The sequence below is a fragment of the Solenopsis invicta genome, chromosome 8 (genome assembly GCF_016802725.1).
Source record: "Solenopsis invicta isolate M01_SB chromosome 8, UNIL_Sinv_3.0, whole genome shotgun sequence".
NCBI classification, from domain to species: Eukaryota; Metazoa; Arthropoda; class Insecta; order Hymenoptera; family Formicidae; genus Solenopsis; species Solenopsis invicta.
Genome location: NC_052671.1, coordinates 24,853,039 through 24,867,968, shown reverse-complemented (window position 1 = coordinate 24,867,968; position 14,930 = coordinate 24,853,039). Strand labels below are relative to the sequence as shown.

Sequence of the window (14,930 nt, the reverse complement as noted above, 5' to 3'; positions counted from 1 at the left end):
AACCGCTAAACGAGTCAGTCGTAATGCAATTCGTTTACGCGCCGAAATATGAGTTCATCGAAGAAAACAATAAGCTCCGAGAGGCAACAAATCGTCGAAGAATTACACGCGTCAGCTAGACGCAATTTTCCTAGAAGACGTGTTATAATCAAAGGATTCAACGATCTTTGGCAAGTTGATATCGTCGAGATGCGTCCCTATTCAAAGTATAATAGAGGTCATAATTACATACTTACCGTCATCGATGCGTTGAGTAAATACGTCTGGGCAGTACCGCTCAAGAGCAAGGCCGGGCGCGAGACGGCTGACGCAATCGCCAAGATAATTCGAGAGAGCGGAAGATGCCCGAAATATTTGCAAACGGATATGGGAAAGGAATTTTATAACGCCGATGTGCAAAAAGTCTTGAAAAAGTATGACATTAATCATTATTCTACATATTCGGTTTTAAAAGCATCGATAATAGAGAGATGGAATCGCACACTTAAGAACGATATGTGGCGTATGTTTACACTTAACGGGTCGCACAAGTGGGTCAACGAGCTGCCGCGTCTGGTGTCGGATTACAACAACCGCAGGCATCGTACTATCGGCATGCGACCAGTCGACGTTAATTCGGAAGTTGCTGAAAAACTCATGGGCACTGTATACTCTCACATAAAAATCATGGGACCCGCGAAATTCAAAGTAAACGATTCGGTGCGCGTGAGCAAGCACAAAATGACATTCTCTAAGGGGTACACCCCCAATTGGACCACCGAGGTGTTTAAGATCGTTAAAGTACAGCGCACTAATCCCGTAACTTATCTCCTGGAAGATTATCGCGATAAACAAATAGCGGGTGCCTTCTATGAGTACGAGTTGCATCGCACGACTCATCCAAATGTATACCTGGTAGAGAAGATAATAAAGAAGAAAGGAAACAAGGTTTACGTCAAGTGGCTGGGATTCGATGATTCGCACAACTCATGGATAAATAAAAAAGATGTTATTTGATTTATTTCAATTAAATATGTATATATTTTATATCATATAAGCGTTTACAAAATATATAAAATGAATACAAACAATTTTTTAGGTCTTTATTCTTCTTCTATCCTTATTAATACAAAATGTCATATAAAAATTTTTATTTAAAAAAACGTATATCTAAAATTTGAAAAAATATCAAAATATCTTATTCATAAAACGTCAAATATATATTAAGCGTGTAACATATATGAAACAATACATAAGATGTATAAAATGAAGCATACAGAATATAAAACGTATACAAAGTATAAAGTATGAATAACGTACTTATATAAAATATTACTAGCATATTAAACGTGTAAGAAATATAAAAAAAATGTAATACAATAAAAGATTAAAATGCATAATATTTGTAAAAATGTGAGAACATCTTATGATTGTAACTGTATCTGCCAATGTCCCCATGGTAATGTATTTGTTAATGATTATGGAACAAGGTATCTTTTATCATCATATGGCGAGAGCGCCACTTTGGATTCTGAAACCGTAAACACTTGATGCAGCTTCGAACGTATACACGATTGGCTACGAGTTAATTCTATTTCATCGTTCAAACATCGCATATAATCTTCAAAAGTAATAGTTCGCGCTACTACATTGTTTTTCACACCTTTCGCTTTTTTGGTATCCTTTTTACCATCTACTTTGATCGCGTACATCTTTGCTCTAAGCCCTACAAATTCGGTCATGATCGCACCGTTGTTTTCATCTTTCATTAGACCGAGGACTTTTTTATTCGCGAGAGGCATACCGTACGGGTTGTCTGCGGGATAATCGCTTGTATCATATCTCGCTATATCACGTTTCATCGTTGAATAAATATCATCGCACTCGAGGAAATAAACAAGACTATCAGTATCTGAATATAACAATTTGCACTTGTCTTTATATAGCGGAAACATATATTCGTGATGAAATTCGTACAAGCAGATTTTTGATATGTCAAGTATGCACATACCCACATAAATCGGCTTGTTAAACTTCACCTCGAGTTTACGCAGTTCAACGGCAACTAAATTTTCCGCAAAGACGCTGCGGCTGTGAAAATTTGGTTTAGCAATTATTGCCTCTGCACCGTAACGTCCTTTCCATTTTGTCAATAATTTTACGTCTACGTGATTACGTACGTTTTCCATAGTTTTTCCAAACACAGCGTTGTTCATCAATTTGTACAAATTCTTTTCGAAATCATTTTTTGCATTCATTCTAGTAAAGAAAATAAATTGTTTAAAAAAACAAATGTCGTTGCGTATTGCAAATTGCATAATTTTTTTCAACAGTAACAATGTACTTTTTTTTTACACCAATAGATTCATCTTAATACTATTGCTTATAATTATTGAAGTACAATTATTCAAAAATTGTTACAGGTTTAGAAGATATTTTATGTAATATAGAATGATAAAATAAATAAGATATCTCTCAAAGAATTAAATTGTATTTACTTGAATACTTTTATAAATAAAATAATCAAAAGAATTATATGTACAAAAACACTTGCTGTATCCGCGCGTGTTTTTATCTCGTGCGAAACCTTAGAGGTGTACGTTAGCCGTTCTCCTTCTAAGTGGAAAATATCGCTAAATTCTTCGCAAATATTTAAGAGAGTTTTCTTCTTTTCTTCATTTAAATGGCTTATTCTCAAGAGGTTATTTATTTGCTCTTTTCTTGAAATTTTTGGTGCGTCTCTCTTCTCGATTTTATTTATTGATTTTTCGAGAGTATCTTCACATATTAATTCCTCGATTTTTACCTGTGGTGCTTGGATATCTATTTCTTCTTCCGTAGTATTTAATATACTCGCGGAGCACGTGAACTCATTTGGTTCTACCAAGCAGCATCCGATATAGACTCCTGTTTTTAATTCTTCTGATTTGATTATACCAATTTTATTTTGATTTGTTGACACTTGTACGATAGTTTCGTTTCGTGGTTTTAGTATTATCCTTCGATATGGAAATAAGTTGAAGCTTGTTTGGCCAATGGTCACTTTTCTCGATCCATAATCGCATGTCATATTATTTTTCCTGACAAAGTGGGCCCCGAGTATTCCATCGTACTCTAGAGGTTAGTTGTCTTTAATTACGTATACTGGGTGGCTTATTTTTGCATCTCGTACCTGTATATGTAGATACATTTTCCCAAGTGTAGTAATCGAATTGCCTGTTATCCCAGTTAGTTTTATTTTTTCATCTTGTATTATAGTTTCATCTTTTAATGTCTTCAATTTTATAATTGAGATCGTTGCCCCTGTGTCGAACAAGAAAGCAATATGATTTCTTTGGGCCTCTTTTACCGGCAGCGATATCATATCCAGCCCGGTAACTTCCCTTGGCGCGTGTCGCATGTGATACTCGATACGCGGCGGCGTTGTTATCTTATTTGGCTCTTCCTTCTCTTCTTCTTCGCTGCTTTGTGCGCCCGAGTTTTTTATGGCTCGTATTTTTTCTGTTTTATTATTTTTACCGTTTTGGTATGTTTTTGTTTCTTTCGTTGCGATGCCTCTTTAATTGTTTAGCCACCAACATTCCTTGCGGGTGTGCCCCTTCTTCTTGCAATGATTGCAATATTTTTCGAAAGTATTTATGTGAGAGCGATTGTCCGGTCTCGGTAATGAGAAGCGGTTTGTATATCGGCTACTACGGCAGTCCTGTCCGTAGTGCCCGGTTTTCCCGCATTTTTTGCATTGCGGTTTTCTATACGAGATCTGTTTTTGGGACTCTAATCTATTCCTTGGATAGAAATTCGGATTTCGATTGCCTGGGCCTTTAATTTTTTCCTCGGCCGTTGCACCGGTTATCGCTTCGGCTAGCGTCGGATATCGCTGTGCGCGTACGAGGAGCTTGATATCCTCGTGCAATCCGGTTTGATAATTATGGAGGGCTTGTTCTCTAATGCTTTCTAAAATGGCTCGTTGTTGTTCTTGAGTGTGCTCCTTGCCCTCTTCCATTGATTCGTACAGATCCATTGCCAGTTTATCTACTCGGCGTCCGAAGTCTTGTGCGCTTCCTCCACTTTTTTGTTTTAGTGAGTTAAATTCGATTTGTAAATGCGCAGTGTTTCGTTTACTTAAATATTCATTTTCTAGCTCTCTTTTTAATTGTTCGTAACTTCTTATATCCCGTGTTTGGAAATCCGTCATTGCCTTTCCTTTAAATTTTGTGCAGATCATGGCCTCAAGCAGTGAGTGCTCTTCTGCTAAATGTCAGACCGTACCGATTACCCGAAAAACATAAAATCGAAGTAAATAAGCAAATAAAAAACATGCTAGACCAAGAAATAATACAGCCGAGCACAAGTCAATGGAATGCGCCATTACTCGTAGTCCCCAAAAAATTAAATGCGTCAGGCAAATCAAAATTACGCATCGTAGTCGATTTTCGAAAACTAAATGATTTAACAATTGGAGATTCGTTTCCAATACCCAATATCACTGACATCTTGGACCAGCTAGGAAATGCGAAATATTTCTCAACACTAGATTTGGCATCGGGATATCATCAAATCCCAATGTCCGAAAATGATAAATCAAAAACAGCATTCTCGACAGCGCACGGACATTACGAATTTAATCGAATGCCGTTTGGATTGAAGAATGCGCCTGCAACATTCCAACGCCTAATGAATAGTATTTTGACAGGATTGCAAGGACTAAAATGTCTAGTATACCTCGATGACATCGTAATATACGGTTCGAGTTTAGAAGAACATAATAAACGATTGATTGAAGTATTTAAACGACTACGGAAATGTAATCTAAAACTACAACCTGACAAATGTGAATTTCTAAGAAAGGAAGTGATATATTTGGGACACATTATAACAGAAAAGGGGATCTCACCAGATCCATTCAAGCTCGAAGCTGTAAGCAAATTTCCGACTCCTCGTCGAGTAAAAGAAATTCAAGCTTTTATAGGATTAGCAGGATATTATAGAAAATTTATAGAAAATTTTTCAAAGATCGCCAAACCGCTCTCAAAATTAATGAAAAAGGGAGAAAAATTTGAATGGACGAACGATCAACAGAATGCATTTGATGCATTGAAAAATAAATTAATAACGGCACCCGTACTGAAGTATCCAGACTTCAACGCGGAGTTTATCGTCACGACGGACGCATCAGATTACGCCATTGGAGCCGTACTCTCGCAAGGGATCGTAGGCCAGGATCAGCCGATCGCATATGCAAGCCGAGTGTTAACAAAAGCCGAGCAGAACTACAATACGACCGAAAAGGAACTATTGGCCATAGTCTGGGCTGTTAAACATTTCCGACCATATGTATACGGTACAAAATTTAAAATTATCACGGATCACAAACCATTGATATGGCTATTCAATGTAAACGATCCGGGTTCTCAATTAATCAGATGGCGACTTAATTAGAAGAATACGATTACGAAATAATTCACAAGGCTGGTAAAATAAATAAGAACGCCGACGCCAGGGGGTCGAAATTCGAATTATTGTACGGATATCAGGCAACCATGCCCACGGCGTTAACAAAACCGCCGAAACAAGAATATACATACGATGATTATGCACAAGAAGTGCGAGAATGAATAAGAGCTTCAAATCAAGTGGCAAGAGAAAAATTAAAAGAAGAAAAACAAAAAGCAAAGCTCCAATTTGACAAAAAAATCAACGAAGAAAATTTTCGAATAGGAGATCAAGTACTACTGTTTGATGAAACCCTACGACGAGGAAGATCGAAAAAACTTGACTCGAAATGGACAGGACCATACACTGTGATCAAGAAACACAGTGACATAAATCTTACGATAAAGAAAGGCCGAAAGGAAATACGCGTACACGCAAACAGATTAAAATTATTTATAAATCATTAACGCGACGCGAGCAACAAAAATAAAATAAATATTGAAAAATGGTAATAATAATAATAATAATAATAATAATAACAATACAAAAAAAAGGGGGAAAAATTTATATATACAACTATATACATACTTATATACAAAAGAAAGAATAACGTAAACATAATAAACTCACCAAAAAGATGGGAAAAATCCAATAACCCAGGAGTAATCCACAGTCCAAAAAATTGAAGTATAAACCAAAGGAGAAGGACAAAATAAAACAGAAGTCACTACACTAAACTATAACTAACTGCACTACAAACTAAACGTTTCCTTATACCAAACTACTCAGTCAGAGAGGACCTCGTCCTCGTCTTCCTCCACATCGGAATTGTCCATAACGAACATTGGAGGAAAATCCGGATCCAGCAAGAATTGAACGTTATGTTCACCATTCACTTCTTCGGGAAAGATAAAGTCAATGTTACCGACGTCACCCTCGAAATCATCGGGAAACTCGTCGAGTATGGGATCATCGCCAAGCTCCCCATCGCCCTCCGACTCATCATCGGAAGGACGAACGTCTAGGAGATGAGGAAATTCCTCATCATCGCGGACCTCATCAGGAACTTCCGCGGCGAAATGCAGCTCTAAGAGCTCGGGATCCACGCCAGGATCCCCGATATCCCCGATAACACCCGTCTCGAGCTCCACATCCGGCTCAGGCACTAAATCAAACATATTCCCTTTATGCAAACCACGTAGCAGTCAAAGAACAACTGAGAAGAAATAAAGAACAGAAGTCGCAAGAAGAAAAAATAATCAAAGCTGAACCAGCAGAATAAAAAATTATCAGAGGAAAGCGACACCAGGTAAAAGAACCTGATAGTCGAAAAGAGAGAGAAAGAGAGTTCAAAGACTTTAGAGAAACTCACCAGAACCTCTCCAGGATCTGCCAGGAAGAGCACCTCCAAAATCAAAATCATCTAACAAAACTGTCTCTGCAGAATGCAGAGAACAATTATCATCAGACGAACTTTCGTCATCCGAGAGTACCTCCGGCCCAGGCTCAGGAAGCACGCCAGGAACCTCATCAAATTCGAACGGCTCCTCATAACAATCACACACTGTATCGGGAAGAGTAAACCGATCCCATATATTAATAGGAGATTCCTCCCTAACGACCGAAATTGCCTCAATGTACGGGAGACGAGACATTTTCTCAGACACTCGACAAAAGCGACGAGAAGACTGATAAACCGAGTAAAATATAAAGACGGCACAACCAGTGCCAAGAAGAGGATCCACGGAATAAAATACGATAATATGTAACCGGATGATTACAGGTTATATACCATATGGACCAGCGTACAGGAAACGAAACAAAATCCCACCTTATCAGAAGATGTAAGAGAATCAACGAGCAACGAGCCGTACGAAGTAGAAGAATTCACTCACCATCCAGGAATATATTATGAAAAATTAGGAGAATTACACCCATTAGAATCAACATGGAAAATAGTTATAGAAATAGACTTTACCTCACTAATAAAACGACAAGAGCAATTACATGATTACATGCAAAAAACAAAAAACATGTGCCAACTACTCGCATTCGCGCACAAAGAAACATGCGACAACCTCTAACGAAATAGCAAAAAGAGATTTCGAAGAAATAAATAAAAAGATGGAAAAAATAAAATTAATGTACCAACCATCACGGATAGAAAGAAGAGGTATAATTGATGGAATAGAAACCATTGCGAAATCTCTGTTCGGCACAATGGACGCAAATGACGAAAAATTTTTTAATGAACAATTAATTTTATTACAAAACGAACAACAGACAATACAACACGCGACGAAAAACCAAATTAAGATACTACAAGAGACAATAGCCCACATAGATAAAACCGAAGAAACAATACAAAAAAATGAAGACCTCCTCGGAAACGTGACGAAAAATTTAAGCCAACAACTAAAATTCAATGACAGACAAAACAACATACACGAACACTTTCTAGTAATCAACGCGATATTAGGAAATTTAAAACGTGACACAAAAGACATAGCAGACTATTTAGTATTAATAAAACAAGGGATACTACACCCACAATTAACGCCAGTAACAAGTGTAATAGATAGTCTAAAGGAAGCAAACTTGCAATTACCGGAAGGACTTTATTTTCCATTTCGGATTAACATAAATAAATGGTTTGAAATCGAAAAAATAACCACAATAAACGCATACTATAATAACGGTAAAATATTTACGATATTAAAATTTCCGTTAATTTCACACACGGAATATAGCATACTTAACGTAATTGCATTACCCATACCAAGAAATGAAAACCAATATGCTATCATTAAAATAAAAAATCCGGTAATAGCGATTAGCACAGAAAAACGCTCATATACTACACTCTTACAAAACAACTTAAATACATGTAAGAATATAGATAGAAAATACTTATGCGAAGAAAACTTTTCAATACAACGCCTAAACACAAGTCCAACATGCGAGATAGAGATATACGTAGAAAATAAAGTACAAAGCGACAATTGCGAAATAAGATTAGTAACTTCTAATAACACAATTTGGATACCTCTAGGTAATCCGCATTCATGGTTATACTCGACAACAAGAAAACAATCAATAATCATCCAATGTAAAGACCACGGGAAAATAAAGAGAACGATTGAAAATACAGGTAAAATCACATTAAAAAATAATTGCAAATTATTAACACAAGAGGTAACACTACAATCACCTAAAATATTAAACGAGACAAAAATTGAGGCATACATGCCAGATTACAATATTTCATTACCGAAAGAAATAACGCAAGAAAAAATGAATATGTCTCAAATAAAAATAGAAAGAATAGTGCAAGACCATCCAAAATTAAAAAATTTAGAAACTAAGTTAAAAGAATTAAATGAGGGTCTTGACACTCCGTATTTTCAATCAAAAAACTTTATTTACCCTATGGCAACAAGCAGCGTTACCATGTTGATAATCGTAGCAGTTGCAATAGGGATAATATTATATACTGTAAAAAGGAAACGGAGCAAAAAGAGAGAAACGTTAGAATACGAAAGCAAGCATTATAATACTTTACCTAGATCAATTTTAAAACGCACACAAAGCACGCGTTTCTAGATACCCAACAAACTAAAAATACTAAATCGATCTAATATATTTTATAAAATGTAAATAATGATAGAAAACTACATGCCTCCGTTTTCTTTCCCGGCGAGGGAGGGGTGTTAAAAGCGAAAAACTCCTTTTCCTCGTTTTTCTTTCCCGGCGGGGGACCCTGTTGTACCCTGTACAACTACGATAATTATACGCATAGCAACAGGAAATCAAGATTCCTATTGCTATGCACACGCGTAGCGGACTCGAATTCCGCATACGCTAGAAATATCGAAAAGACGCTGATGGTCTGTCGGGCTTCCGGCCCGCAACACCATCGCGCTGCGCCAGCTAATGCTGAGTCGCTTTCCGGTATTCGGATTTCGGCTAAGCGTGGGAGCTGCATGCCGCAAGGAACACGATTGGCCGAACCAAACGACGAATTTCCGTATAAATATCGCGACAAAATCGGAAAGCGACGGAAGAGTTTGACAAACAGCTGTCCGGTGTGTTACTCGCCGTGCGTGACTTACACGTCGAGCTTGTAACACAATCCGGAGATAACAGCCGACCAATATATACCGGGCCGTCCGGGAGAACAAGAAAACGAGCGACATACATAATCATACTACAAGTGTAACGAAGGCAATACTGAAGAAAATACATCATTTTAACGTTGGAACGAGCAAGTGTTTTATCTTCAATCACCGAGCGGCCCTTTCTACGAGTCCTAACTCCTAAGGCGCCAAAAAGATCCCGATATATCTACTGACGTCCCTGGAGCCATCACCGGGGCACAACATTATTAATTAAAAAAAAAACTATGCACACACACACACACACACACACACATACACAATTACATATTTTTTTTTAAAGCAACTATCTGTTTTCATTACAATAGATTTATTTTATTATTGCGTGCAAGTAAAAGTATTGTATTTTATACTGTTTATAATATAATATATTGTAATTTTGTAATTTGCATTAAATTCTTTTCCATATATTTTATATTTATTTTTACTTCCTTTAAAAATTAATAATTGTATTTTGTTCTAGAATTATCTGCTTTGATAAAGTATGGATACCATGGATAGACCTAACTTGTATATCAACAATAATGCTGAAGAAGAAATTGTTATTTCTGGTATTGCTGGACGATTTCCTAATTCTAATAATCTAAAGAAACTTCAAGAAAATCTTTTTAACAAGAAGGATCTTGGTTCTAATAGTCATGGACGATGGGATACATGTAATGTTTTTCTCTTAAGATTGAGATGTGTTTTTATATTTTTTTACTTTAAAAATTTGTGTTTTTTATAACAAAACTGTCACAATTAAAAATTAAAGATTTGCAATATTCTGATCAATTGTTTTTAAAAATAACGTAACAATTAAAATTGCGTAAAATAGAACAATATGTAAATAATTTCTTGTGATTTTTTCAAACATTTTATTTCTGATATCATAACTCAATGAAGACATATTTCAAACCTCTTATTATATAATATATTACGTATATACAGGGTGATTCAGAATAACCCGTTGTCTTTTAAGGGACGTATTCCTGGTCGAATTCTAAAACGATTTTTCCTTTGCCAAAAATTTGTCAGACGCTTAGATTTTAAAATATCAGCCGATTAAGTTAGCGTATCAAGGGTCGAATACAGATGGTACGCAGGGGCGGCACATTCACCGTTACGTGCGAGTGTGTCGTGAGGTGCTTGCTGCGCTCAACTGATACAACACAAGTATTTTTCTTTTCTCACTTTCTCTCTCTCTCTCTCTCTCTCTCTCTCTCTCTCTCTATCACATCACAATGCTAGCTTTAATTTAAAAATGTAATTAATTTTTATCTTAATTTTAATGATTTTAATAAGAGAAGTGCCAGGAAATTCTTTGTACAGTCAAAGAATTGAACAAAGAATTGCACGAAATCTACAAAAGTATTTACATCTCGAGTTTTTAGAAACAGTAGTACTTTTTTTGTTACAGAGAGAGTGGGGGGGAGGGAGAAAGAGAGAGAAAGCAAACGCACGCGCGCACGTGCGCGCGTGCTTGCGTGAACAAGTTTGGACATGCATTTACTTACGTATTATTCTGTACAGCGATCAATTAGTTGTCTCCACAATAAGACAGACCAAAGTTTCCTTGATCCTCTCGTAAATTATCACTTTAATATCATAATACATAATTTATTCACTTGATCAATAAAACTTGAGTAACTAATTAACGATCACTTCGAGTAACGATCACTGTAAATAATTATTAGTTATTCGGCGTGCGAAAATATATAGCTCGATAAAACCCGTGTTTACGCGCGACGAACAGACAACACGTGTTTACACGACAACAGGAAAGAGTCGACTGATTTTATGGGATACGTTATGACCGAATATGAATGCGTGATTGGTCGAACAGAAGTTAAAACGCGGCAATTTAAAAGTAAAGTAGTGATTAATATTGTTTTTAATAATAAAATTTATTGAAAAATATTTTTCTATTTATTTTATTAAAATTATTTTTTTATATCAAGAGATTCTACACTGAGAAAAAAAGTTATTGAATTTTAATAAATATTTGTTTGAATACTTGCAATGACATAATTTATTAAATGTAATTAAATATCGAGATTTCGTGCAATTCTTTGTTCGATTCTTCGACTGTATAAAGAATTTCCTGGCACTTCTCTTATTAAAATCATTAAAATTAAGTAGAAAATTAATTACATTTTTAAGTTAAAGGTAGCATTGTGATGTGACAGAGAGAGAAAGAGAGAGAGAGAGAGACAGAGAGACAGTGTGAGAGAGTGAGAGGGGAGAAAGACTTGTGTGTTGTATTAGCTGAGCGCAGCAGGCACCACACCCGCGCGTAATAGTGAATGCGCCGCCCCTGCGTACCATCTGTATTCGACCCGTGATACGCTAACTTAATCGGGTGATATTTCAAAATCTAAGCGTCTGACAAATTTTTGGCAAAGGAAAAATCGTCTTAGAATTCGACCAGGATTACGTCCCTTGAAAGACAACGGGTTATTCTGAATCACCCTGTATATACAGGGTGTTTCAGACCACCCGTACACCCCTTTTCTCTTCGCAGGATTAGGACCAATCAAAAATATGTTCAGACGAAAGTTGTAGGGTTTCAGAAGATCTATTCAATGATCTTATCAGTTTGACCTTGGATGGCGTCGCCAAGGTCAGATCGAAATCATATTAAGTTTTTTAAATGAAACACCCTATTTTTGATTCCAGAATCTAATAGCTGGTGTCAAGACCTTTCCAAAACATTACAAGAAAGTTTATTTTCGTTGACTACTTTCCGAGTTGTGCGGCTTGAAAGTTACACTACCGCCAATACCATGTAAATAACAATATAAAATCACGCGTTACGCAGAAAGCCGTGCAGCCGACACAAAGAAAGTAAACACGCGAGCCGGGCCAACAAAAACAGATCATGAAAAATCGTGAAAGTTAGCTGTCGCGACCGTAGATAGTCACATACATATGTCATAATATTATGTAATTACATTATTACTTTAACGGTAGCACACGAGCAATAACGAGCGCGGCTTTCTGCGTAACGATGTCTAACTCGTGATTTTATACATATTGTTATTTGCATAGGATGTAGTAGAGATGTATTCACCACAACGCTATTGTGACTCAACTCAACACGAGTGACAATAACTCTCTCAAACTTGTCACCTACGTCTTCAATAACCGTCATATCAGTATCAATCGCGCAACAAAAATCCGACCCTCTTTATTAGTCTAGGTTTATTTAGTCATGTCCTATTCCAATGAAGAAGCATATGATATGCTGCTAATTTTAGGTGAGTGTCGAGGTACATTCATTGCAGCGGAAAGATTGTGGCGGGAACGTTATCCTGATCGGACTCCTCACTCGCGAAATGTTTTTTCACGTTTGGCTAAACGAATCAAAATTAAAGGTGTCGTTCAGCCTCAACATAACAAAGGTACACAAATTCGTCGTCCGATTATGGATGAAAGAACAGTGGAAATTCTTGCATCGACAGAATTGAACCCTTATGATTCTTTAAGACGACGAGAACAAGATTCTGGTGTTAGTAAAATCAGTGTTTGGCGCATTCTAAAAGATAACAAATTTCACCCTTACAGAATGTCTGTTCATCAAGCGTTGAATTATAACGATATTAGACAGAGACTTGTATTTTGCAACTTTATAAGACAGCAACCACTTGATTTCCACTTGAAAATTTTATTTTCTGACGAATGTACACTTAAAAGTGATGGATCTGTTAATACTTGGAACTCTCGTTATTGAGCACAAAATAATCCTCACTGGTTGAGAGAAGTAGATCATCAAACCATTTGGAAAGTCAATGTTTGGTGTGGAATTATTGGAAGTCAAATCATAGGTCCTGTTTTCTTTGACGAAAATCTAAACGGTGATAGATATTCCGCCTTGATAATGACAGATCTTCCTGTCTTACTAGAAAATATTCCTCTGCAATTGCGCCTGAACATGTGGTTCCAACAAGATGCATGTCCGTCTCATACATCGAGAGTTGCTCGTGCGGCATTAAATACTATGTTCCCCGACAAGTGGATAGGCAAATACGGTCCAATCAATTATCCACCCCGATCACCAGATCTCACCGTCCTTGATTATTATTTCTGGGGAAGGATAAAAAACTTGGTCTATCATGAACGTCCGACTACGAGGGATAATATGATTCGTAGAATAAGTGAAGCAATTCGATCCTTACGTGCCGAGGAAATTCTCCGAGCAACCAATGATTTTCAAAATAGAGTTGATGCTTGCATCGCAGAGAATGGTGCTCACTTTGAACATTTAGTCGCTTAACAAAACATACACTCATTCATTCCCGAACGTGAGAGGCAAGGGGACTCACGTGAATCAAGCACCCCAAACGTGAGAGGCAAGGGGACTCACGTGAATCAAGCACCCCAATGGGATGAAATTCTCGTCACGTCCACGTCGTTCATTCTGGATAATGCTAAGCACGGGAAAATGCATACAGTCAATCTGGACATGATTGATCATCAAACATAATCAATCCAGTTAATAAACAAAAGCAGAGTACATAAAACTTTGACTCCCCTTTTCCTCCCCCATACACATACGCATGCACGTATGCACACACCCACACACAAGATTAAATCCGACTAAGTAACCACCACATGGTACATCTTGAGTAATGCTGATGCTGGCGGTAGTGTAACTTTCAAGCCGCACAACTCGGAAAGTAGTCAACGAAAATAAACATTCTTATAGTGTTTTGGAAAGGTTTTGACACCAGCTATTAGATTCTGGAATCAAAAATAGGGTGTTCCATTTAAAAAACTTAATGTGATTTCGATCTGACCTTGGCGACGCCATCCAAGGTCAAACTGATAAGATCATTGAATAGATTTTTTGAAACCCTACAACTTTCGTCTGAACATATTTTTGATTGGTCCTAATCCTGCGAAGAGAAAAGGGGTGTACGGGTGGTCTGAAACACCCTATATATATATATATATATATATATATATAATATATATATATACAGGGTGTCAGGTAATTCCATTTTCATAAGAAAACGAGGGAACGAGCAGCTCAGAGCGACGATCTAGCACCGCTAGCCGCTCGCGAGTACCCATTGCTACTTCTCCCTCCTTGCCGCGCCGCTCGCAGGCCGAACTACTGCTGCTTTTTCCTCTTCACCGCGCCGCGCCAACAGCCGCGGCTGCCTACGTCTTGGCGACCGGCGGGCGGTCCTTCCGCGCGGTGATACGCGCTTATTCGCAGGCTTTATTAATTTTTTTTTCGTTAACTATGGCAAATAATAAAAATGATAAAGGACTTTTCTGCTCAGTTTTACTTGATCTATCAATCCACGAAACCACGGGCGATAGTTACCTGACACCCTGTATATATATATATATATA

At 37.2% G+C, this 14,930-nt stretch overlaps 1 protein-coding gene across 1 annotated transcript; it reads right to left on the bottom strand.

Moving 5' to 3' along the window:
* Window positions 1-3,538: 3,538 nt before the first annotated feature.
* LOC113005674 lies at window positions 3,539-4,204 on the bottom strand. The gene has a single exon (XM_026141505.2). It carries the CDS (start codon window positions 4,202-4,204, stop codon window positions 3,539-3,541), a length of 666 nt encoding a protein of 221 aa, XP_025997290.2.
* Window positions 4,205-14,930: the final 10,726 nt, after the last annotated feature.